Source organism: Gymnoscopelus microlampas, assembly GCF_963454915.1.
Source record: "Gymnoscopelus microlampas genome assembly, chromosome: 6".
In the NCBI taxonomy this organism is placed as follows: Eukaryota; Metazoa; Chordata; class Actinopteri; order Myctophiformes; family Myctophidae; genus Gymnoscopelus; species Gymnoscopelus microlampas.
Window position 1 is genome coordinate 16228084 of NC_139943.1, and position 26340 is coordinate 16254423.

The 26340-nt window shown below is 41.4% G+C and overlaps 1 protein-coding gene across 1 annotated transcript in view; it reads left to right on the forward strand.

Moving 5' to 3' along the window:
* agbl1 (AGBL carboxypeptidase 1) overlaps nucleotides 1-26340 on the forward strand; it is a 222385-nt gene that overhangs the window by 159400 nt on the left and 36645 nt on the right. Inside the window, exons 22-25 of the mRNA XM_084060959.1 lie at nucleotides 9433-9562; nucleotides 11706-11831; nucleotides 12230-12292; nucleotides 13395-13508. Of these exons, the coding sequence (XP_083917085.1) occupies nucleotides 9433-9562; nucleotides 11706-11831; nucleotides 12230-12292; nucleotides 13395-13508 (433 nt within the window). The remainder of the gene's footprint in view (nucleotides 1-9432; nucleotides 9563-11705; nucleotides 11832-12229; nucleotides 12293-13394; nucleotides 13509-26340) is intronic.

Here is a 26340-nt window from a genome sequence, read left to right on the forward strand (position 1 = left end):
CGCTCAAAAAGTGAAATATCCCTTTAATCTTCTCTCATGAAGGGTGTCTATTCTGCCTGTGAACCTGTGTGTCCTTGCCCTCCTTAAAACTGATGGTTTGTACGTGTGTGTTGCAACGAATTGAAAGTTTGTTGGAGTGTAGCTTCAGTGTCATACAAGTGTGAGAGCGCTCTCTTCATGGTTTGTGTTATGCTGTGGAGGATAGGTGGTGCATCGACCCGTTTAAGATGTAGAAGAGGGTGTGATGCCTAAAAAAGTGTGTGCACGGCTGAATTCAGCACCAATACGTATCCCTATCCACTGACACAAACAACATACAATAATACAACAATACAAGGGGGAAATTATAAAGACCCCCCCCAAAATAATCATATTCGAACTGGGGACCCCCCACCCTGAAAATCGAGGCGTTGTGAGCTTGTAGATCGGCTGTTTTCACAATGTTTGCCTCTTTCTTACTTAATCTTTGGCTAATTTGGTATTAAAAAGGTCTTAAAAGTCATTAAATTGTAACTTTACAGTAGATACCCTGTATGCCCTTATATACTGTATGTTGGTTGGTTGGTTTAGTGTTGAGTGAGAAAACAATGTTGCACATTAAGCTAATCACCTGGAGACCCCCCAAAATAATTTGGGGAACCGACCCCTAGTTTGGGAAGCACTGGGTTAGACAAGGGTGAAGCCAATAAACTCAGTTGGGGGGGGGTCTGTTTCTTTATTGTGTTTGTGTGTACCAGTATGTGAGATGTCCATGCTGGTACAAAGAGTAACACCTAAAAGAAACTCGTCAATTAATGTGATTACCTTTTAGCTGCATTTTAATTAACCATCCATGACACGTAAAAACAGCAGTGGCTCAGGAGGTAGAGTTAGAGCCACTTGGGAATCGGAAGGTTCCAGCATTCGATCCCCGGCTCCCCCTGGGTTAGCGTCGGAAGTGTCCTTGAGCAAGACACTGAACCTCTCTCTCGCGTGCGCGCACACGCACACGCACACACACACACACACACACACACACACACACACACACACGCCTTGGGCTAGGCAGCTGCATTGCTGTGCGAGGGGGAGTAAACATTGTGTAAAATAATAGTTTTATAAAGAGTTTTTACGCTGAGATTTTACCACCGCCTCCTTCTGGGTCTGCTACCCTGTGGTGAGCAAATAAAACTGTAGGAAATGTACCATTGTTGGTGTTTAAAGTTATACCCTAATAGCCGCAAAAGACTCGAGGTAAGGCTAGAAGCTGAGAAAATCAGTAACCGCCTTCGCACAAGGCACTCAACCGTGACATTTTACCCCCTCCGAATAAGTCTTCAGATATTTTAGCTTGCCTGCTAAAATATCATATTGTCGCTGTCGGGAGGAAACCTTATATGTCCAAACTGTTCCTTTTTATTATTAGCCTATTAAAAAACGATTAGAATAAAATCTACAAGCGGCGACGCATTGAGCTTGTATATCTGCTATTCTCACTACTTTTGTGTGACACTCTTGCATGATGAAGTAGGGCATTTATTTACCAAAAAAATGGGAAACATGGAGATACAAGGTTTCTGCCCGACAACCGATGTAGAAGTTGAAAATCCATTTCTATCTTTTATAGAAGCACTATCTTCAACCTCCCTGTGATTCGGTAGACATAAATTGTGTCAAATTGCTGTATGGGCCATTGCTCTCTCTGTGCAGTTAATTGTCCAATCTCGTAAGCGTATTGGATGTTTCAGTGGAAAATCACCAATTACAGCGATGTCCTCTCGAATCTTTGCGAGGCAATGATAGCACATATCCAACCATGTCTGCTGGAATGGCCATTGTCTTGTAGTTTCTAAATGTCATGTGTTGTGAGTCACCACACAGTTACATAGCAAACTAGAAAAAGTGCTCCTCGGAGCACAGGTCTCCGCCAGGTCAGGTAGGTTATTGTGGGCCAGTAATGTTCGGAATTCAGTCTTTATAGAGGTGAGTGGAATCTGTAGAGGTTGAGGGATTAACTATTTTACTGCCATGGACGCGTTTGGTCCACAGTGCCATGACGCCTTAGACGCGCTGTATAACTTTTTAATTGTCTAATAAGCGATCCTAGACAACCAACATCCCAGGTCTTGCCCAGCCTGAACCTTGTGGGGGTTGGTACATCGATCGTGTCTTTTTATAAACACGATCCGACCATGGATTATAATGGATATAACATTTCTGTGACCGGTTGAAAAGGTTATAAAACACGAAAATCGCTGGCACTGGCAGAGTTAAAGTTGATGAAGTTATTGCACAGGCAAATATAATAGGCCAATGTGAAAAGGGTGGCATTTTTTCCCTCGGCCGAGTGGGAATTTGCCCGCAAAGTTTCATGCATTCATGATTTGAGGCATTTTGTTCAAAACGAGCCACTCCTGCAAACGTTAGATGCCAATCTTAGCTATTCAGGATGGAATATGACAAATCAGATGGATCCATCTTGATCACATGACTATAGCGATACTGTGTACCGATTTACGTGATGTTTGGACAACATTTGTAGGAGTAATATCAAAAGATTCGTTTTGCAAAAATCGGCATCCTGGTGTGAAAAGGGTGGCATTTCTTCCTCTGCCTAGTGGGCATGTTTTCACGGCAATCAGACGCTGCGTTCATGATTTGAGGCATTTTGTTCAAAACGAGCCTCAGTCACTCATGCAAGACTTTAGATGGCAATCTTAGCCACATGCACGCGCGCGCGCGCACACACACACACACACACACACACACACACACACACACACACACACACACACACACACACACACACACACACACACACACACACACACACACACACACACACACACACACACACACACACGCTTAGACACTCTGATAGACACAGAAACCCAGACAGATACAATAGCCTGCAGCCACACACCCCTTACAGTTAATCTTCTATCCATGTTATACAAACATGGACAAACCCCCCTTATACAGTTAATCGCCTATCCATGGTATATACTGTACAAACATGGGCACCCATGCCACCCACATTAAAGGTTGACAGTCTGTTTTTTTGTCTCTTATTGGTGTTTACATGAGACGTCCATTATATCACAGCATTGACGAGGAGCAACAAGCACACAGACAAGCAAGCAAACAAATAAACAAACAAAGAAATAGATTCTCCTGTCTTTCCCCCAAGCACTTCTTTGTTCTCTCCCTATCTCTGCTAGTTCATTTCAAGTCAGTACGCTGTGTTGTCCTGATCAATGTTGTCAGACAGTTTAAACAGAGAAGTCATTCTACAAAAGAGGAGAGACATAAATAACCTCACTTTCTCTACCCTCCCCTGCCATCGCTGCAAGCCCAAGGCTGTCAGGTGTTTTGATGGAGAGGTTCTTTAAGCACGCTCGACTGACTCGAGGCGTTGTTATCACCTCTGTGTGTCGTCGCGTGTGAGTGCGCATCTTATCCAGAGAATATGAGCCGCATGCATGTCTGCTTGTGAATATTCATGAGTTGGCGTTTTGTCAGCTGCCTCGCTTATTATGGCTCTGATTGGGTTTCATGGCGGGAGAGAACGTGGGTCTCGAAGGCCTGATCATGAATTGACCCTTTCTAGTCCAAAGCAGGCACACGGCCACACCGATAGAATGGGTATTTGTATTCAAATCGACCCGCGCACTTGAGTTGTTTTCACTTTTGCGACACGCTGAGAAATACTCTGTCTAATTCAGTGGTTCTCAACCTGCGGGTCGGGACCCTCAGGGGAGACCCCACATGATTTTTTTGGGGGGGCCCCAGATGTCAGTGAAGTGACAATTTAAGGACTTTTAAAACCTTTTTTCATACCTCAAAAAGAAAGAAGGAAAATAAATAAGACCATCACTGCATCAAAAGCAATCGACAAACTATACTGTAAAAACTGGTCAAACATTGGCCAAATTGTCAAATAAGAAAGAGGGAAAAATTGCGAAAATAGCAGATCTACAAGCTCACAACGCCTCGCAACGCTAGGCGTTGTGAGCTTGTAGATCTGCTATTTTTGCATTTTTTATCTGCGGAACCGAGTCAATGCCTCTGCTCGTGATGTCATATCATGTTTATGGCTGCCGGTGGGGGATATGTTTTTTCCCTGATTCTGGTCATGCATTTCAAGCATTTCCTTTTGGGAAATGTAAACTCTGATATGACTCTAATACAGTTTAATAAATCATATTAACCAGTGTTCATTTTGGGCAAATTGTCAAAATGAGTCATAAAATGTTTTTTTCCCCTCTAATTATTTTTTTATTTTTTTTTGCAATTTTCCCCAAATAAATTGAACCCTGGTTGGACTATGAGTCAAGCTGTATTTTCATCCATGGCCAGCGTCACTGTACTCGTGGTCATCACCGCCATCAAAGCCTCACAGCAAGTGAGATTTTCACACAGTAGTTTTCATTTGGGGTTAGTTCACAGAGCACAAGTGCTCTTTTGGCTGGCTGGCTGGCTGGCTGGCTGACCCCATTGTATAGTATTGTCTTCATAATGTCTTTATAGCGTATGTCTTGATGAACTGAATACACAGGACTGCAATGGAAACGAGCCCTCAGGGCCTTTTGTGTTATCCTTTTTGAACATTATAGTATAACTGTACTGTACCTCTGTACTTTTTGCAAACTATTCAATCAATCAATCAATCAAAAACAAAGTAAATTTAGTTCAGCATATCACAGATGCAGAAGAAAAAAAGAAAAAGACACAACTAGCAAAAAATATATATATTCAAATATATATAAAAAAAACATATTCAAAGATTTCCACCATTTTTCAAGATTTTTCCAAAATAGCAGAACTACAAGCTCATAGCGCGGCACTCGATGCCGCAGCTTGTATATCTGCTATCTAAAATAATGGTTAAACTTAGAAAGAATGAAACTAATAAAAGTCACCGCAGTGACTCAACGCAGTGACTCATTGTGGTGACTCACCTGTGAGAGACACGTGTAAGGTCACAACAGTAGCATAGAGAGTCAATGAGAACATGGCATTGGTAGTGTTCAGGTTTGCAGATTGCATCTTGTTCAGACAACAAAAGACTCTTTCTCAGTTGAAAATATCTCATTTAGTGTCGAGTGACGTGCCACTCATTTTCTTTCATGGAAGCATAAATGAGTAGAATTAGGCATTAATGTGGGAGTTAAAGTGTTAGCTTGATCCATGTGTGGCGCTATCACCGGTAGTCATTTAACCCATTGAGACCTGAAGCCGATTCTACATGTCTCCTAAATCTCAACAGTTTTCTGAAAAACGTTTGTTTCTATATCAGTGGTGCTCAATCTTTTTCATGTCAAGGACCCCCAACATTATATCTATTTGGCCGCGGACCCCCATCAAAATATTTTCTTCCAGGGACCCCTAGAAGCAAAGATTTGAGTTAAAAATGTTCGCTTTAAAAATACATATATTCAAAGATTTTCGCTCATAGTGCGGCACTCGGTTCCGTGCTATGAGCTTGTATATCTGCTATTTTTGAATAGCCCAAAGTAAAATAATGCTTTTTAGCTCAAATCTAAAAATGAGACTAATGGGTTAATGTGGGAGTTAAAGTGTTAGCTTGATCCATGTGTGGCGCTATCACCGGTAGTCATTTAATGAGTGAGATCATCAAAGGCTCAATTAGAGCTGTCATAATCCTCTCTTTTTTTTGCATTCTGACAAATCCATCTTTATTCGTATAGCCTGTGTGATGCTCAAATAGGTGATTCATACGTAAATCAAGCTGTCAAGAGAGCAATTTCGCTGAACTATGAAGCGGCTCCAATTTGTGCCATGATTGAAACATAAGCCCATTGGCTATGCTGGTGTGGTGGCCTGTTACTACTGTCCACTGCTTGGCTATACTTAACCATTTGAACCCTATTAGCGCCCCCTTTTCTGGGGGAACATTAGCCAGAAACAGCTGGCTGAATGTACACACCACAAGATCGATAAAGCTCTAGTCCATTCTATTCTACAAGCTCACAACACGTTGCAACACGTTGTGAGCTTGTAGGCCTACATCTGCTGTGGGTTTTGCATTGGTAGAATCTACTTTGTTTGTGTTCGTTCACGTGCTGACAGAGTGACTTGGATAAGATTCGATAAGATGTTATTTATTGTCATTGCATTCAAGTTTGGTGGCAAACCACTCCAAATAACAGCATAATACAAATACAAATAGCTTGATTGATAGTTTCACTGTGCAATGTACAGTAAGTCAATCAGGAGACTATTTTTTTTTGGAATATCAAGTTCTAATCAATGGAGAAAGACGTCTTGCCAATAGTTACATCATGGCAAGGTTACAACCAAAACCTGCACTTAAATCATTATCAAGCATTTATAGTGTGCAGTTGATCTCATTCTGTAATACGATAAGACTGTGTGTGTGTGTGTGTGTGTGTGTGTGTGTGTGTGTGTGTGTGTGTGTGTGTGTGTGTGTGTGTGTGTGTGTGTCTGTGTGTGCGTGTGTGTGTGTGTGTGTGTGTTTCTTGGCGAAAGTCAAATGTAATGGCGTTTAATGACAAAGACCTGCAGTGAATTGACCTTGATTGGCTTGTACTTTAATTGATCTAAATCACTAATGTTCTGTGTTACTTTTGCTCTTGACTTTGGATTATTGTCATAGGCTGATGTCACACACCTGTGAAAAGCACATGCTGCTCTCTCCAAGGACTTCTGACAGAGCTGTGGGCTGCCAGTTCAAATGGCCTAGATAACGCCACCTGACTTTGAAGAATAATATGTCTAAACCCATAAAGAGTTATCAAATAGCTGTGGTTGAAAGACGCTGCAGTGTGGAGCCACCTGATATATTATTGCTTCTGTTCGGTCACCTTCTTCCTGTTCAAAAAGTACAGAGCAACTTTGACACTTTGATTTTTCTAACAGCTACAGTAGACCCTCTCTGTTGTGCCACATGCGTTTGATGTTGCGCGCGTGTCAGTGCCGCACGGAACACCAGCCACAGGGGTTTAGTGTCTGACAACTTGTTGTCGTCTATTTCTTCTAATCGGCGGAGAGTTTTAAGAACATCAGATAAAAAAATCTTTTTTGTGACATTTTTTATCCCCGAGGCGTTTTCCATAGCAAACGAGGAAGTACAGATTTCATCACGTTGCACACGCTTGTCTCTCGTCCTTGTGGTGGTCTCTCTCTCTCTCTCTCTCTCTCTCTCTCTCTCTCTCTCTCTCTCTCTCTCTCTCTCTCTCTCTCTCTTTATCTCTCACCTTCCAATGTTGCACAATTACAACCCAAATGCTGGATTAACCCATTAAGACCAGGAAAGCAGGTGTCATTTTAGAATTTAACCACTTTAACCATTATTATTATCTTATATACTTTGGCTATTAAAAACAAATCTGTTCTTTTTTTAATAGCCAAAGTATAAAACAATGGTTAAAGTTTGGCATCAAACTGTAACGGTCAGATATTTGATATTAACAATTACTATTTAAATCACAGGTTACGAATTATCTTTTTACAGATAAAATTGATATATTCTGAATGCAATGAATACAGCAAACACAGACAGGAATGAAGCTCAGAACATTCGTTTATCTAAATGAATTAAATAAACAATGATAATTAGTTTCACAGTTCATGATAGATAGGTTGAAACAATGAGTGCCGGGCGCACTCCTTTAAACGGCGAGTATCGGTGGCCTTGGCTATGTTACACCAAACAGCTTTAGAGATTTCATTAATCAAACATTCCCAGGTCAAACGGGGACTCCGTGGCCGTGTTTCTCTCTCTGTTGCTCTCAAACTTCTGTGTCCTTTATCCAGGCACGTGTCACGGCCCCGTCAATCAATCAATCCGTCCATTGACACTGACCTTGACTTTTAACCCCCCCCCCCCAAAAAAAAAAACACAAACAAAACCAAAACAGATACATCTCAGGGAATAGGACCTTACACAAAAGGATGGAAATTGGTTTAAAGGACTACTTTGGGTCATACACTTTTAAATTACACTAATATTAGGTGCCAGTGCTACAAAACTCCAATTGTGGGGGTCTTGGAACCGGAAGGTTCCCGGGTCGATCCCTGGCCCCCTCCTGGCTGCATTTTGAAGTGTCCTTCTTGGGCAAGGCACTTTATCTGCTCTCGTCAACGTTAACTGCTCCCAATGAGCAGGTTTCCTCTGCCATCGTACTGTACTGTATGTGTGAATGTATGGTTGAACTTACATTATACATTGTAAAGCGTGTTGGATAAAGGCGCCATTTTTGCGGTGGTTTTCAATGTGGGGTCCTTGAGAGGGGGTTCCAGGAGGGGGTCCCCCAGGTAAATGATTCATAGTTATAGGCAGGGGTGCACATAACTTTTTAGGTCTGGTACGCAGAAGAGCACCTGGACATGTGACTTGGTGCGCATGGCGCCCGTCCCGTTTTTTCAAGGGGGGGGGGGGGGGGGTTCAGCACGGTGCCCACCGGACAGTTTTGTCAACGGGGGGGGGGGGGGGGGGGGGGTGTCAGCACGGTGCCCACCGGACAGTTTTGTCAACGGGGGGGGGGCGAGAAAAAAAGGACGCTCTGCTTCTAAATTCCGCCGATTTGCGCTGATTTTATCCGCCAGATTGGGACGTTCACGGCATATTTCGCACCATTACGGTGCGTTCATCATCGGTGACGAGTGCCTCTAACAGCCGCTGCTGGCTGCGTGCACGCAGCGAGGCAATGTGAGGCGACGCGAGTCATATCTCTACCCCTGTGCCTAATGGCTGTACATGGGGCCGACGGGTGCTTTAGAGTGATTGTGAGTGTGGCTTCAGGAAGTAAATTCCTAGCCTCGATCTCCAGGCTTTTATTTTTTAGTTTTGCTAAAAAATAAAAGCTTGGAAATTCCTGTCCCAGCTGTTGGTGCGCAAAAGCGCCTCGCGTCGCCTGATGTGGTGCGCATTTTTTATTTTGGGTGCGCATGCGCACCTGCGCACCAGTTATGTGCACCCCTGGTTATAGGAAGGAACCAAAGGACAAGACAAGACAACCATTAACACTGATGATTTTACAGTGTACTGTAGATTGTGGTCCCTGAGATCTAATACATACAGGTCCAAGGCCTAATGCATATCGTTGCTATGTCGGGCAAAAACCTTTTTGTGCTTTTTTTTCATAAACATCCTAGGTCGTACTACAGCGTCACACAAAAACATCAAAGCAGGCTACAAGCTCAAAAAGCGACGCGAAGCGGCGCGTTTTGAGCTTGTAGATCTGCTACTTTTGATACTTTTGAATTTGAATCCTGAAAAGTAACAGTTTTGGGACCACCCCGATAGAGACAATATCAAGCTGGCTGTGAAAAAGGTTGTGAATCATTGATCTATTGCTTTTATCACTGTTATTTGATAGCAGTGATAACCTTGTGCAAATACCAACATCTCCCTCCTCTCTCTCTCTCTCTCTCTCTCTCTCTCTCTCTCTCTCTCTGTGTGTTTAGTCACCGCTGTTCTCTGAGTGGTGAAGACTTGAACCGTCAGTGGTGTAATCCTGACCCTGTCCTCAGTCCAACCATCTACCACACCAAGGGCTTCCTCTACTATCTCAACAGCACAGGATGCACCCCGCTGGTGAGCACGCACACACACACACACACACACACACACACACACACACACACACACACACACACACACACACACACACACACACACACACACACACACACACACACACACACTAAATAGCCGCTCACAACAACAGCTCACAACTTTAGATCCGTTTTTTTTAAAAACCTATCGCCTATGACTTGCCCAAAATATTGATCGATTAATTATCAATTATATTATAATGATACATTTTCCATGATTTCTTATAATCGATTATTACGCCCTGAGACTGACTCTCACTTTGCTTCCAATTTGAGTTTCTAAAAGCAGGATATGAATGAAGTGTCTGTCACACCATTAGACAATGAGCACATTTTTTCATATCAATGCCAAGCTAATTTACAGCTAAATTAATGGACGATTATTCCAATTACCACTCACAATGCCTGCACTCCATTATTTTAGTCAGTAGAAAGTTGAGGTGTGTGTGTGCGTGCGTGAGTGCATGTTTGTGTGTAGTTCTGGGTGAAACTCAAGTAAGACATTCAGTGAAATGACCTTGATTGGCTTATGCTTAATTGCTCTAAATCAGAATGGCCTTTGTTAATTTGTGCTCTTGACTTTTGATTATTATCATAGGCTGATGTCACACCTGTAAAAAGCACACGCTCTCTGTCTAATTTGCCCCTTTCTTTATATATTGTGGCAGAAACCTCGTATCTCCATATTTCAACTTTTATGTTTTTTCGTAAATGAATGCCCTACTTATCTATCGCACAAAAGCAGCAAAAATAGCAGATCTATATGCTCACAACGTGGCGTGTTGTAGATCTGCTATTTATATCATTTTTAATGTTTTTTAAAAGAATAAAAGAGGTTTTAGACTAGGTTTCCACCCGACATCAACGATTATGTGTGTGGTTTTAATGTGGACAAGCGTCATGATTCATGGAGAACGGTATTTTTGCTCCACATGTATTCTGCGTGTGGAAGTGACAATAAACTGATTCTGAGAGGGTGGGTTGCAAGTTCACTTGGCTTAGATAGTAAACCTCTGTAGGAGAACATGTCTAAACCCATGAAGAATATCAAACAGCTGTACTTTAGTTGAAAGGAGAGCAGAGGACCTACAGTATATATTGCTTCCATTACCTTTTATCTGTTCAAAAAGTACACAGAAACTTTCTTTGACACTTTGGTTTTCAAACGGATATAGTAGAGCATTGGTTCTCAAAGTGGAGTCCGGGGACCCCCAGGGGTACTTGAGGGGGTTCCAGGGGGTCCCCAGCTAAATGATGGACAGGAACCAAATGGACCCTTACGGGTCTGTAACTCTGAGAGTGTACAAATTTGTACACTCTCAGAGTTAAATTAACATTGATTTTACAATATAAATTGGGGTCCCAGCGGTATAAATGCCATTAAATGGGGGTCTGTAGCTCTAATGCATGTCAAACTGGGGGTCCTTGAAATTAAAATGGTTGAGAATCACTGCTAGAGCCGTAAAAATAAATCTCTTGTGGGGGTCCCTGGCATATCTTTTGAAATGGGGGTCCGCGGGCTAAAAAGTGTCAATTTGGGGGTCCTTGACATGAAAAAGTTTGAGAACCACTGTAGTAGAGTGTGCACATGTGCGTGCGCGCGCGCGCGCGTGCGTGCCTGTCTGTCTGTCTGTCTGTGTCTGTGTCTGTCTGTCTTTTTCAGTATGAGAACACAGAATGTTGTGTCTGCCTCTTTCAATGTGTACACTTAACCCATTAAAACAGGGAAAACATCTGTGTCCTTTTAGATTTTAGCTTTGGCTATTCAAAAAATAGCAGTTGTACAAGCTCACAGGGCGTCACTTTGTGCCGGGCTGTGAGCTTGTACATCTGCTGTTTTTGCAGCATTTTTGAAAAATCTTTTAAGTGTGAAAACTACTGATTTAGAAGGCATTTGTAGAATCAGCCTCAGGTCTTATGTGATTTGTCTAACTGTAACTGTAGTGTGTGTGTGTGTGTGTGTGTGTGTGTGTGTGTGTGTGTGTGTGTGTGTGTCTGTGTCTGTGTGTGTGTGTGTGTGTGTGTGTGTGTGTGTGTGTGTGTGTGTGTGTGTGTGTGTGTGTCTGTGTGTGTGTGTGTGTGTCTGTGTGTGTGTGCATGTGTGTGTGTGTGTGTGTGTCCAGGTGTTTTGTGACTACCATGGTCACTCCAGAAAGAAGAATGTGTTCCTGTACGGCTGCAGCGTCAAGGAGACTCTCTGGCAGTCTGGCGCTGACACTGTAGGACTGAAAGAGGACCCTGGATACAGGGTGACTATAACACACTCTACACACACACACACACACACGCGTGCACGCACACGCGCGCCACACAGGTGCAAGTAGTTTAATGACATTATATGGTGTATTTCATGTAAAAACGCATGCGTCTCCCTTTCTGTCTCTCACTCTGTCTCTCTAGTTGCAATTTTTGCAACTGGACCTGGACAAGTCCTCTAGCTTGCTAAAAGAAACGACACCCCACTGTTTACTGTAGATATACTTGTATTGCTCCTAATAGTGATGATTTATTGTATAGTATTGTATGTCTTGATGAATTGAATACAGAGGACCACAATGGAAACAAGCCCTCAGAGCTTTTTGTGTTATCCTTTTAGCATTATTGTATAACTGTTAATAAATCTGGCCATGTCTCTGTCTCTCTCTAGACTATCCCTAAGACCTTGGATCGTCTTGCTCCGGCCTTCTCTTTCAACAGCTGCAATTATCAGGTGATACACCGACACACACACACACACACACACACACACACACACACACACACACACACACACACACACACACACAAACACTGTTGAGAAGGTCATTATTATCAAATTAACCCTGACTGGGGAGAGCGGTGACGCACATTGTATCCCACTTATTACATATGAGACCAATCAAGAATGCATTTGACATGAAATATGTATTTAAAATAATGTTTTGCTTGCAAATTTCGTGCATCTATTATTGATAACAGTGGTCTGGCTACTTAGGGAATAATAGACTGCAGAATGCAGCAAAGCATGTAATAAAGCCTACTTCTAAATATGTGCCTATATGTGAAGTGAAGTGATTAGTTTTGTAAGGCTGTTAAGTTAACCCATTGAGACCTGAAGCCGATTCTACATGTCTCCTAAATCCCAACAGTTTTCTGAAAAACGTATGTTTCTATATCAGTGCTGCTCAATCTTTTTCATGTCAAGGACCCCCAAAATTATATGTATTTGGCCGCAGACCCCCATCAAAATATGTTGGTCCAGGGACCCCCAGAAGCAAAGATTTGAGTTAAAAATGTTCGCTTTAAAAATATATTATGTTCAAAGATTTGCACACATTTTCGTGATTTTTCAAAAATAGCAGATCTACAAGCTCGTAGCGCGGCACTCGGTGCCGCGCTATGAGCTTGTATATCTGCTATTTTTGAATAGCCCAAAGTGTAAAATAATGCTTTTTAGCTCAAATCTAAAAATGACACAGTTCCAGGTCTTAACACATTACCTCCAAACAACGAGTATAACCGTTGTTGAAAAAATACCCCGTTACCTGCCAGCCACGAGTATAGCCGTTGTTGAAAAAAAAATGAAAAAATGTTTTTTTTTTTTTTTTCTTCAATTTTCAATTTATCCACACAGAACCAGAGATATAGCCATCCAAAGATTTCTAGCTCCATTCACTCCTTGGTTAACTTATTACTTTAAAATCCTGTATCTCGGCTCCTGTGTTTTTAGTTTTTAACATTGGGGGGGAAGTAAAAAAAAAAAGACCTCTGGCAGGGAATGTGTTAACGGGTTAATTTCCAGCGGTGAATGACCACGCTGTTATACCCGCTAGGTGGAGAAGTCTCGTTCTGCCACAGCCAGGGTGGTGGTCTGGAGGGAGATCGGGGTGCTGAGAAGTTACACCATGGAGAGCACTTACAATGGCTGTGACCAAGGAATATACAAGGTAGAGGTGTGTGTGTGTGTGTGTGTGTGTGTGTGTGTGTGTGTGTGTGTGTGTGTGTGTGTGTGTGTGTGTGTGTGTGTGTGTGTGTGTGTGTGTGTGTGTGTGTGTGTGTGTGTGTGTGTGTGTGTGTGTGTGTGTGTGTGCGTGCGTGCGTGCGTGCGTGCGTGCGCCCAGTGTCCACGCAGGCGAGCCATCAACCTTAAGTCACTGTTGGGTGGAAATGTCCAAAACCATTACTTTTCAGGAAACGGAAAAAAATAATGTGTTCCAGTGGATTCTAGTGCAGTTCATAGTTAGTCACAAGCTCTTGTTAATACTTTTTATTGGTTTCCATATTTATAAAACCCTCAGACAGATTTAACCACTTCATGGTGTCCCTAGTCATTATTGTGAAAATAGCAGATGTACAGTACAAGCTGAACCCATCCCGTTGGCGACACATTGGGGAATTAAAGCTCCTTTGGTTGACTGGTTAGAATACATTGCCTACGATTTTAAACTGTCATTTTGGGTGTAACCTCTCAGGACAGATTCAGAGCTCTGCGTCAAATTCAAAGGGAAAAACAAGAAACCTGTTATAGTTGTCAGAGTTGACATGGATGGTGCAACCAGTGATGGAAGAAGTACTCAATACTGCCTGCCATGTAGATATACTCTGTTACAAGTAGAAATGCTGTATTCAAAATGTACTTGAGTAAAAGTACAAAAGTATCGTCATCAATGATGACATGATGAAATGATGAATATACTTAAAGTGCCAAAAGTAAAAGTACTCATTGTACAGAATGTCCCTTTTTACAAGTTCAAAATGTATACAAAATATTTAGCAAATTGCCAAAGCTCACAATGTGTCACAATGCGTCACATTGTGAGCTTGTATATCTGCTATTCTCAAATGGCCAACATATATATATAGGGCTGAAGTGGTTAGTGTGGCTTGTAATAATAATCAAAATCTACAAAGTAACTAAAGTTTTAATATAATTGTAGTGGAGTAAAAGTACAATATTTTCCTCTGAGATGTAGTGGAGTACAAGTAAAAGTATTGACAATTGTAAATACTGACGCAAGTAAAAAAAATACCTCAAAATTGTACTTAAGTACAGTGGTTGAGTATACACTTAGTTACTTTACTCCACTGGGTGCAACTGAAGAGACTTGGTGTCACCTTTTGATGTCGGCTCTCTGAACTGGACCTTTGTGGAACCTCAGAGTTTAAAAGTGTTAATTCATATTAATTAGTGGCTGGAGGCCTGTGTGCTTAGACTGGCTTAGTTCACATTTTCGTTTTTTTGTTTTTTACCCCATGCAATCTGGGAACGCATCTCTGTCATTCTAGATGTCTTTGGCTATTCAAAAATAGCAGATCTACAAGCTCATAGATGTTCTTTAAAAAAAGATATGTATTCAAAGATTTGCACAAAAATGTTCAAGATTTTGCTACGAGCTTGTAGATCTGCTATTTTTGAATAGCCAAAGTATAAAACAATGGTTATAGCCCAAATCTAAAATGACAGATGCGTTCCCAGATTGAATATCGGTCAAATCGGTGTCTACACGGCCACGTTTGTGTTGCTTTCTAGTTGTATGTAGCACCAACGTAATGTAGTAGGATGACCCAGATGTTTGTTCTCAGAGAACTTTGCTGAGACTTCATTTGAAGTATGCTGCCAGCTTTACTCATGTGCACTATGGTTGGTTCTGTCTATGGCAGGGGTCTTCAACGTTTTCAGGCCAAGGACCCCCTAGCTGAGAGACAGATGAAGCAGGGACCCCCTCTATATTGCATAAAATTGTGTTTCAGATTAAACTTTTTTTGTTTACTTGGTCTGCTCTATGCCAAGAAATAGCACCAAAAAAAAGCCAAAAAAAATCAGATTAAACTTTTTTTGTTTACTTGGTCTGCTCTATGCCAAAAAATAGCCCAAAAAAAGCCAAAAAAAACAGATTAAACTTTTTTTGTTTACTTGGTCTGCTCTATGCCAAGAAATAGCCAAAAAAAAGCCATCAAAAATCAGATTAAACTTTTTTTGTTTACTTTGTCTGCTCTATGCCAAAAAATAGCCCAAAAAAGCAAAAAAAAAGCTTGTAGATCTGCTATTTTTGGCTAAAGTTCTCCTTAGAAAAGGGATGCTAGGGTTCAAGTGGCGGACCCCCTGTTGTAACTCTGAGGATCCCCGAGGGGTCCCGGACCCCCTGTTGAAGACCCCTGGTCTCTGCTCCCATCAAACAAGTCTTGTTTGCCGTAGTCTGCTCTCACAGAAGGTCAAGTTCAGATCCGCTCAGACTTGCTAAAACTAAATGTTAAACAGCTTAAATTTGGGGGAAATTGATAAATCAGCTTCGCCCATTGTAAAGGTGGATGAATCGAGGAGGTCTCTATGGAGACCGTGACATGAACCTAATTTGAAGCATTTGAATTAAAGTCTGGATTTTTTTTCATTTTCTATTGATGAAAAGCAGTTCTCAAACAATATCTTTTGGACATGAACAATGAAGCCATACAAAACGACTGTGATTCTCCACTATCTAATAGCAAATGTCCTGAGATTGTCACGGCTCTTGAGCAGACGATGGACTAACAGAGGGAAGAGAATAATAGGACACAAAAGAGAGGAGAGGAAGTGAGGAGAGGAGAGGCGGAGGTTTTTCAAAGAGATGATTTACATTATAAAAGCCGCTGCGCTGATCTGATCTGAGTGCCATAATGAGAAGGGGAAAAACAACATGATAAAATAGCCCTGATGATCACATATAGTCCAGGAATAGTTCAACCCCAATTATGCTCATCACCTATCCTAAAATAGTAATATTAAACCATTAAAACCGGGAAAGCATCCGTGTCATTTTAGATTTTAGATTTGAACCACTTTAGCTATAGTTTAATACTTTGGCTATTAAAAAATAGCAGATATACAAGCTCATAGCGCGTCACTTTGTGCCGCGCTATGAGCTTGTAGATATGCTATTTTTTTTTAATCGTGAACATTTGTGACAAATCTTTGAATATATGTAAGCGAACGTTTTTAACTCAAATCTTTGCTTTTGGGGGTCCCTGGAACAAAATATTTTGAGATGGTGGTCCACGGCCAAATACATCATCATTTTGGGGATCCTTGACATGAGAAAGCTTGAGGGACCACTAATATAGCAACAGTTTTTCAGAAAACTGTTAGGATTTAGAAGACATTTGTAGAATCGGGTCCTCGGGGTCTTAATGGGTTAAACTTGTTTGTTATGTTGTTTAGATAGACGTACTGTGTGCTTGACCACAAATACTAAGAACGTTAATCAGGTAGCATGTTGTTTAGACAGATACTAGATTATGATGTTTACCTGGTATCCATAGTTACCTTGAAGCACTGCGTTGTTTTCTCTGCTCTCTATTTATGTCTATTTACCCGTTCGCTTGTTGAATAGGGTTTGATTGATTGATTGATTGATTGATTGATTAAGGCATATACTGTATGCCCACATCATCATTGATCTTCATGTTATAAACATGAAGGGAACGCGGGCATAAGAGACTGAATGAAGCATCATGAATAGTTTCCTAGGAAACGGTTGCATCACCGTCAGGGACATTGAAATTACCAACAGCTCAAGCACAAACTTTGATACTTCAAAAATAAACATCTTTGTAAGTTCTGCTAGTCCTTGGTTAACTTTGGGTCTGACTTTTAGTCACATCTATTATGCTGTTTGAAGGGGTTTCTATTATGCTGTTGAAGGGGTTCTTGAGGTACACTCATGACAATAACAAGATAACTAATTATTTTTGATTTATCTGGCCTCTATAACCGTCTGTCATTTCTGCCTCTTTTCTTAATAACAAGCATCTCAACACAGTTCAGCTATTCCACCTTTATTTTACCGAACAACACAGATCATGCAAGTATTAATGAGTTCCATACATTTTCATATACTGGTTTCCCTTAAGAAAATATTGTCATCATTTAAGCCACTGTTTCTCACTGGGTCCGCTGACCCCCAGGGGTCCTTGAGGGGGTTCCAGGGGGTCCCCCAGCTAAATGATTGAAATGGGCCTTTACAGGTCAGTAACTCTGAGAGTGTACAAATGGGAAATAACTGACCTTTATGGGTCCATTTGGACCCATTATTTCACGTACCCCTAACTGTGGAAGTGTTTCCACAGTTTGGGGTACGTGAGATAAATAAAAGAAGATAGTGACAATCACTGATTTAAGCAGCGTTATACTGTATGGCAGTTGGGGCAAACGCTCACCCCAAAACCCCAGATTTATGATTCTGTTCCTATCGGTACATAGCTCGGACGGTATCGAGTCGGCTCAAGTGACCTTCACAACGTTCGTCACGGCGACTTGCCCGTCTGAGCTCGCTCGCAGTGCCTCTCAAGTTCCCTTGAGACGGCACGCCTCCGTTGCAGTCAAAAAACTATACTTTATCGGCCAAAAAAATGTCTGCAGTTGTTGGAAAAATAGTGGCAGCGGGGGGATTCGATCCTTGGAGATTGGCAGTCGAATGATCAATGAGGCACGCCACGAGGCAAGTGCTAGAATGTGGTTTCTGGCTGTATTAGAATGTAACAACGCCCCCACCCTCCCCTCTGGGGCTTGGTAGAGTCTAGTTACCATTCAATATTACACATTTATGCAGCCCTCTGACTGGGTTGGTCCGTCCGTCCAAGACACCAAACATGATAATTATCTCAAACACCACACTGACTGGATTGCCATGCAATTGCCTGTGCATCTTCATCCTCCCTAGGCGATGTCCAATGGCCTACAATAATATCTCCACAATCAAACTGGACTGATTGCCATGAAACTTTCTATTTAAAAAAAAGATGAGTCCTACTGATTTTGGTGGCCTTTGGTGAAATTTTCCAATTGCATGATATCTCAAAATCAAAGGGGCCGATTGCCATGAAACACATTCATGATCACCGGAGGATAAAAGAACCATTTGAGTGACCCCATTTCTTTTCTACATTTGCACACAATATCTCATAATCTGTAAGCAGATTGCTTGATTTAGGTTACCCCATGACTTTTCCTCAAGCACCACCACTCAACCCAACTTTCTAGTTGGATGTATAGGATCATTATACAGCCTCTCTGCTATAGTTGGGCTTTTACACATGCGTTTGTTAAGAAGAAACATAATATTCAGTGTAAATAGTGCATAGCTTTAGGGGTGTCAGAGTGGTGCAGTGGTAAAGTTCCTCTGCGGTTCATTCCAATGAACATAATTGCCACATATTGACTGTGCAGGGAGGGGACGATCTCTGCTGCTGCGCCAGCGAATAATAGCGTGTTCATCCACATGGGTTAAAGGGATATTTCACTGTCATGACAGAGGGAAGAGATGACTATGAAAGTAGGGCCCAGCGGTGACAGGGGACTATATTACAAGGGGGTGGGGGGGGTTTGGGAATTGGCAAAATGACTAAATTGGGAGAAAAAGGATAAAAGCAAACTGAATCACAGCGTGGCTCCAAAGGGGAGCGTATTTCTTGTGACCGTCGGTCTTCTTTCTATGAAGTATCTATCTACTACTGTATGATGTATGACTGAAAATGTTTGTAGGGTTTCAGCCCGATTCCAAGCCCTATTGACTTCAATTACAGAATTAAAGTTAATTCAGTTAGGAACACTCACGTCACAAATAGATTTAACCATTTATTGCAACACATGGAATACAGTTAAACTTGGCGTTAATGGCGCCGTTCTTTAAGATGTTCCCTACATTTTGCTAGGTATACAAGAGTGGGCCCATAGCAAGACATTTAATCAGATGCATTTTAACATTAAAGCCATAGAACATTGAATTCAGTTTAGAGCCATGCAAACATTGAATTCCAGTTCAACATTCAGTTTAAACGTTTGAGAAATGCAAGACTGGAGGAGGGAGCCGTATTTAAACGGACCGCCTTGTTGAGGGAATACCTAGGCTCTATGCACAGCAGCCATATTGGAAAGAAATTGGGCCTCTTCTTACTTCCTTCACAGGTCTTATCAATGATACTAATGAAGGCTCTGTTCCATTCTGGTCAACAGAGTCAGGGTGCTGAAATTGTGCATGTTGGCTCACTAGAAGTACTAGTGGGTCTCAAAGTGTGGTCCAGGGACCCTCATGGTTCCTTGAGAGGGTGTAACTCTGAGAGTGTACAAATGGAACCAAATGGACCCTCCCGGGTCCATTTGTACACTCTCAGAGTTAATGGGGGTCCTTGAAATTAAAAAGTTTGAGAACCACTGTGCTACACTAAATGGAACAGAGCCTTCATTAGTATCATTGGTAACACCTGTGAAGGAAGCAAGGAAGGGGCCCAATTTCTGTCCAATATGGCTGCTGTGCATAGAGCCTATAGGTGTGTAGGAAAGCGTGGCTGATTGAAAGCAATCAGCAGACCGATAGCTGATTACAGCTGAGGCGTATATATAGCCTACAGTATGACTCCCGTGCCCTGCATGAACTAACGCCATGCGTCATGTATTTCTAAAGTAGAAATAGGTGTGAATGAAACAAAGGAATGACTCAGCAATATACAGATAGGAAATAAAGTAGAACTATACTGACGGTGGAACCCAGAACAAAATGGATGAAACTGGACTCATTTCATCACTATACCATGAAGTGGCTCGCTGATGGATCTTCACCACCGCTGATGAGTATCTCTAGCCACAGTGAGGTGTGTGCGTTCTTGTGTCTCTCTTTATTCAATACACCATGACAAGAAACCATAAGAATCATTCCTCTGCTGCATTACGGAGGAAGGAGTTTGTCTTTACAGTGAGAGTTTGTCTTTGGAAACTATTGGACACAAGTTATGATGCATTGCCCTCATATATCCTGGAGCTCGACTACAGTAGCTTGCTTAAAGCCATTTCAGCATCGTCTAGTTTTCGTTCTTTTCAATCCACGGCCACTCTGACCACTATTTCTTGAACTCTGTTGACTTCGGTTTTGGACACCTTGTATTATGTTCAAAACTGTTACTTTTCAGGAAATGGGGGGAAAAAATGACCTGTGTTCCAATGGATCCAACGCAGTTATTTTGTCACACGCTATTGTTTTCATTGGTTCAATATTTATAAAACCCACAGACACACTTAACCACTTTAATTTAAATTGTTTTTTCAAATTAGCAGATCTACGAGCTCACAATGTGGCGCGTTGCGACCCATTGTGAGCTCGTAGATCGGCTAATTTTCGCTACTTTTGAGCAACGCTGTTTTACGCCAAAGTAGGGCATTAATTTTATGTGGGAAAAAAAATATTATGGAGATACGAGGTTTCTGCCCTAACAGCAACATTCTAGACTAAATAATCGAAAGCCATCTAGTATTTTCATTCAATCCTCAGCTGACTTCGGTTTGCCAGCATTTATGTTCTAAACTCATATTTGCCGTCTATGTTTATTTATTTTTTTCCCTTTACGTGTCCAACAGCCACAGCCAGAAGCTCTGCGGTGACATTTAATCCATTGAGACCGGGGAACGCATCTCGGTCATTTTTGGATGTCGTTGGGCTATTAAAAAATAGCAGATATACAAGCTTGTAGAGCGAGCTTGTATAAAGCGAATAACATATATTCATATATATATATATATATATAATATATATTCGCTTTAAAAATAAATATATATATATATTCAAAGACACATTTTCAGGATTTAAAAAAAAATCACACGCTGTGTGAAGTGAGTGGTGCCTTTGATGAGCCCCGTATTGATGTATTGATGTTGTCATCAATGTTTGTGGACAGACAGACATACATACATACATACGGACACACGGACAAAGTCATGTATAGGAGTGGTTGCCTTCCGCACCACTCAAAAATCACACCCTGTGTGAAGTGAGCCGCCTTTGATGAGCCCCGTGTTGACCCCCGTATTGATGTTGTCATCAATGTTTGTGGACAGACATACATACATACATACATACATACATACATACGGACACATGGACAAAGTCATGTTAAAAATAACAGATCTACAAGCTCATAGCGCGGCACTCGGTGCTGCACTATGAGCTTGTATATCTGCTATTTTCGAATAGCAGATATAGAAATCTAAACACGACACACGGATGCGTTCCCGGTCTCAATGCATTAAGTCTATTAATTCCTATCTCCCAACAAATCAGCTTGTCTGAGTGCAGGCAGGATGTTTATCTGCATAACATTATTCTGAGCACACTCCATTTTTTTGTATTCATCATTTTATTTTTGCAGGTGTTATTAGGCTTCTGTTGGGGGGGGGTGTGGGTGTGGGTGGGGGGGGGGGGGGTTTGGAAGAAGGATGAAATAAGTTTTATGTTACTAAAGGAAATGTGGAGGACAAGGAAAGTTATGACAGTGAAAGGAGAAAAAAAAGTGGAACGCGCCTGCATCATGAATCTTGAGGTGTATCCTGGGTTTGTTTGTGTTTATGGGCATGGAGATGCAAAGACACGCCCCACAGATGTTTTACATTTCAATTTAAAAGTGTATCTAAATGTAATTTATCACTGCCACCTATTAAACTACTGTATATCTAAAGCTACAGTACATTAACAGAGGTGAAACGTATCACCTTTAAACCTTGGTACAGTACAGTATATATATAGTATACACTGTAATATGCTGTAGTACAATCTTTGGCAAAACAGTGAACTTTGTAGACAGTGGCCAAACATCAGCTAGACTAGAGCACTGCATTTTTGCCGCGGACCCCCATCTGTAAATATTTTGTGCCAGGGACCCCCATACACGATTTGTGTGGTTATTTAGTACAAGCTCACAAGGCGTCGCCATGTGATGCGTTTCTCCTATCCTCCTATAGTTCTACAAAGCTCTGTCTGTCTGTCTGTCTGTCTGTCTGTCTGTCTGTCTGTCTGTCTGTCTGCCTGCCTGCCTGTCTGTCTGTCTGTCCCCAAATCTCTTCTCTCTTGGGCCCGCCGTTTGTGTGTGTGTGTGTGAGTGTGTGTGTGTGTGTGTGTGTGTGAGTGGGGGGGGAGGGTTGTGGTCGCTGGCTCCTGGGTTGCCAAGTCATGTGCGTGAAACAAGCGCCGGTGTTGCCACATCCGCGAAACAAGCGGACCATGCCACGCACGTGTGTCCCTGATGTACTGTCTGTGCATAGCACATAACCCAACCTGCACATACATTGGGCGCTCATATCTCCGGACGGGTATAGTCTAGTAAGGGATAAAGTTGTAAAACATGTTGTAAAATTGTAATGCTATATTAACTAATGTTGCTGGGGACCCCCTGGAACCACCTCAAGGACACCCAGTGGTCCCCGGACCCCACTTTGAGAACCACTGCTCTAATTGACATGTACTAGATCTATTTGAAATGCTGGAAATGAAAATAAGGCGTTATAATTTGGCATTCTCATGAACACTGAATATGTTATACATTTTGGAAATCAGAATCAGAATCAGGTTTATTGTAAGTTTGTGCATTATACATGGGATTAAGGTGCAAAAGGTCAGTGCGTGTCCACCTGAGGGTGGGACTGACCCTGGTATAATCCGCAAGTAGCTCCATGAGGGAGAGCAAAAAAAAAAAAAAGTAATCTGTGCCTGGTGTGGTCTGGTAAATCAGTGTTTGAACGGCTAAATCTACCTCGCCAAAAGCTCTGTGTTGTCTGCCTTTGTAAACTCACCAAAGCTTTCTTTAAACAAATACATATACATTGAATGTCGTCTCGGTGGGGTAGAAACCTCACATGTCCAAAACTGTTACTTTTCAGGCTTCAAATCAAATTCAAAAACGGCAAAAGTAGCAGATCGACGAGCTCAAAAGGCGTTGCGAAGAGCTTGCAGATCTGCTACATTTGATGCTTTTGTGTGACGCTGTAGTGTGACCAAGTAGGGCGTCAATTTACGAAAAAAAAAACATTAAAATATGGAGATAAGAGGTTTCTGCCCGACAGCAACAATTTAATATTTAACAGTAGAGAGGCTTCCAGAGAATTGCAAATATAGCTGATTTTGAACACAAGGCATTTACTATGCATATGTATAGGCCGATATCGTACCAAGTACAGTCAATATTGTACAGTATGTACAACTAGCAACCTCTCATGGTTCTTCCTGCCTGCATAGATCACTGAAGTTGTCTCTTATCTGCTGCTCTACCCTTGAAATAATTTATTTTGGATACTATTCTTAAATGTATGAATACAGTATGTTGGCCTGTGACATGGCCACGATAGAGACATGGTTGGGTTCATCTGGTTAAAAACATATTGACGAAAAACGTACGTTAACCCATTCGATCCGGGAACGCATCTCTGTCATTTTAGATTGCTTCGGCTATTCAAAAATAGCAGATATACAAGCTCATAGCGCAGCACAGAGCTTATATAGATCTGCTATTTTTGAAGCGAACATTTGTCAAATATTTTGTTCCAGGGACCCCCAGAAGCAAAGATTTGAGTTACAAATGTTTGCTTTAAAAATATTCACTATATTCAAAGATTTGCACACATTTTCATCTAAAAAAATAGCAGATCTACAAGCTCATAGCGCGGCACTCGGTACAGACAGCTTCTCATCATCTTGACATCCACGTTGTAATGGGAAACATGAAGTTAATTTGTCTAACACTGAATACTGAACATTCTGTAGAGCTATTTGCCCCCAAATAGTCACAGCTCTTCAGATGACAAGCATTAGTGTGATGTGATCTCATTCATTTGGGTTCCAGCTTCATGTTTTTCTTTTTATCATTTGGCTCCTGGCCTGGGTTGAAAATGTGTGAAAGATTAAGTTATTTTTATGAGATCACACAACACATAGATCACTGATTAATATTGACTCGAAGCAAATGTGCCATCGGCTTTGATATGAAGCCCTTTGATTTTCACATTAAACGGAGCAGGTGAGAAGTCAAAAGAAGCATTTATACAACACATACAGTAGCAGGTCCATAATGTGTATTCAATTCAGATGAGCGAACTATATCAACATGCTGTGTATGTGACAATGATAATAAATAATAGATAATAATTTATGATAACAAATAAAACTATACTGAATCCAAGGTGAATTAGTAAGCACCATTTTCACCAACATGAGGAATGCTCCTGGAGTTAAACCATTCAATCCGGAACGCATCTACAAATGTCTTCTAAATCCTTACAGTTTTCTGGAAATACTTATGTTGCTATTTCAGTGGTTCTCAATCTTTTTCATGTCAAAGACCCCCAAAATGTATTTGGCCGCGGACCCCCATCTGACAATATTTTAGGGACCCCCAGAAGCACAGATTTAAGTTACAAATGTTCCCTTTTAAAAAAAAAAAATTCATAGATTTGCACAAATTTTCAAGATTTAAAAAAAAATAGCAGATATACAAGCTCATAGCACGGCACAAAGAAATAAAAAAAATGACACAGATGTGTTCCCGGTCTTAATGGATTAACCTAAAAAAACTAAAAGGAATAATGGCTTCACTCCAAGTTATTTTCTACCAAGCCGGCGTCCAACGTTTCCGTCTAATGCTTCCATCCGCTTCCATCCAAAATTGTCGCTAGACAGACTTAGAGATCCAATTAAAGTTGTAACAAAACATAGGATTTATTTCCTCTTAACGCAAAACATACTGATACCCTGTTGTTGGCTGGAGTTCACACTCCTTAAGCCTGGCTTATACTTCATGGTGTCACACGATGAAATGTGGAGCTTGTAGAGCTGCTATATTTCAGACACCGCCGTACATTGGAGTATAAAGCAGTGGCGGACGAAGTACTCATATTTTTTACCATGAAGAAATACTCTGTTACAAGTAAAAGTCCGGTATTCAAAATGTACTTAAGTAAAAGTGCAAAAGTATTGCCATAAAAATACTACCAAAGGTAAAAGTACTCATTATGCAGAATGTCCCATTTTGCAAGTTTCCAAATGTATAAAATCCTTTGAAAATAGCCCATCTACAAGCTCACAACGCGCCGCAAAGCGCTGCGTTGTGAGCTTGTAGATTGGCTAATATTTTCAAATAGCCAATGTATATGGGCTGAAGTGGTTAATATATGTTTTGTAATAATAGTCATAATCTACAACGTAACTTGTAACTAACCTGGTAAACCCTCCCTCCGGAAATCTCATTTGTAATTTATTTCAGGAGTGAGTCTGGCATGATCGCCCATTCATTCACTTTGTCCGTGGGCTGGAGTTGGGCGTGAGTAATACCGTTGACTGACAACCCCTTCAGCCAATCAGCTGTGTTCCCCTTCAGCCAGTGCATTTTTACCACCTCCAGACTAATGTGACGCAACGGGACTTTTGAGAAGGCCATGCCCAAAATAGGTTGCCTTATTCGGACACATGCGTGTCACTGCCCGCCCCTACCGGTTCTCTGAATCCTTATTTTTAAATAGGCTCTGTCATGATTAATTGATGTTGTCATCAATATTTGTTTATAGCCCAGCCAATAAGAATGTCCGGGTGTCCGGACATTCTGCATGGCATACTCATGACATCACTTGCGGACGGACATACGGACGGACGGACATACGGACGGACAGACAAAGTCAGATATAGAGCGGTTGGCATCGCTAAAAATAAATTCTGTGCCTCAAATTAGAAGTTTGAGAGCGTTTTGAAATTTAAAAAAGAGTAGACAACACATTTTCCGGAGGGAGGGGCTTTACCAGGCTAACTTGTATTCTAAAGTTTTCAAATAATTGTAGTGGAGCAAAAAGTACAATATTTGCCTCTGAGATGTACTGGAGGAGAAGTACAAGTATTGAAAATCGGAAATATGAAGTTGTTAATTTGTCAACACTGAATACTGAAAGTAAAGTTGTTATGTAATTGTTTTCTATCAGCATATTACGCAATGATGCTTCAC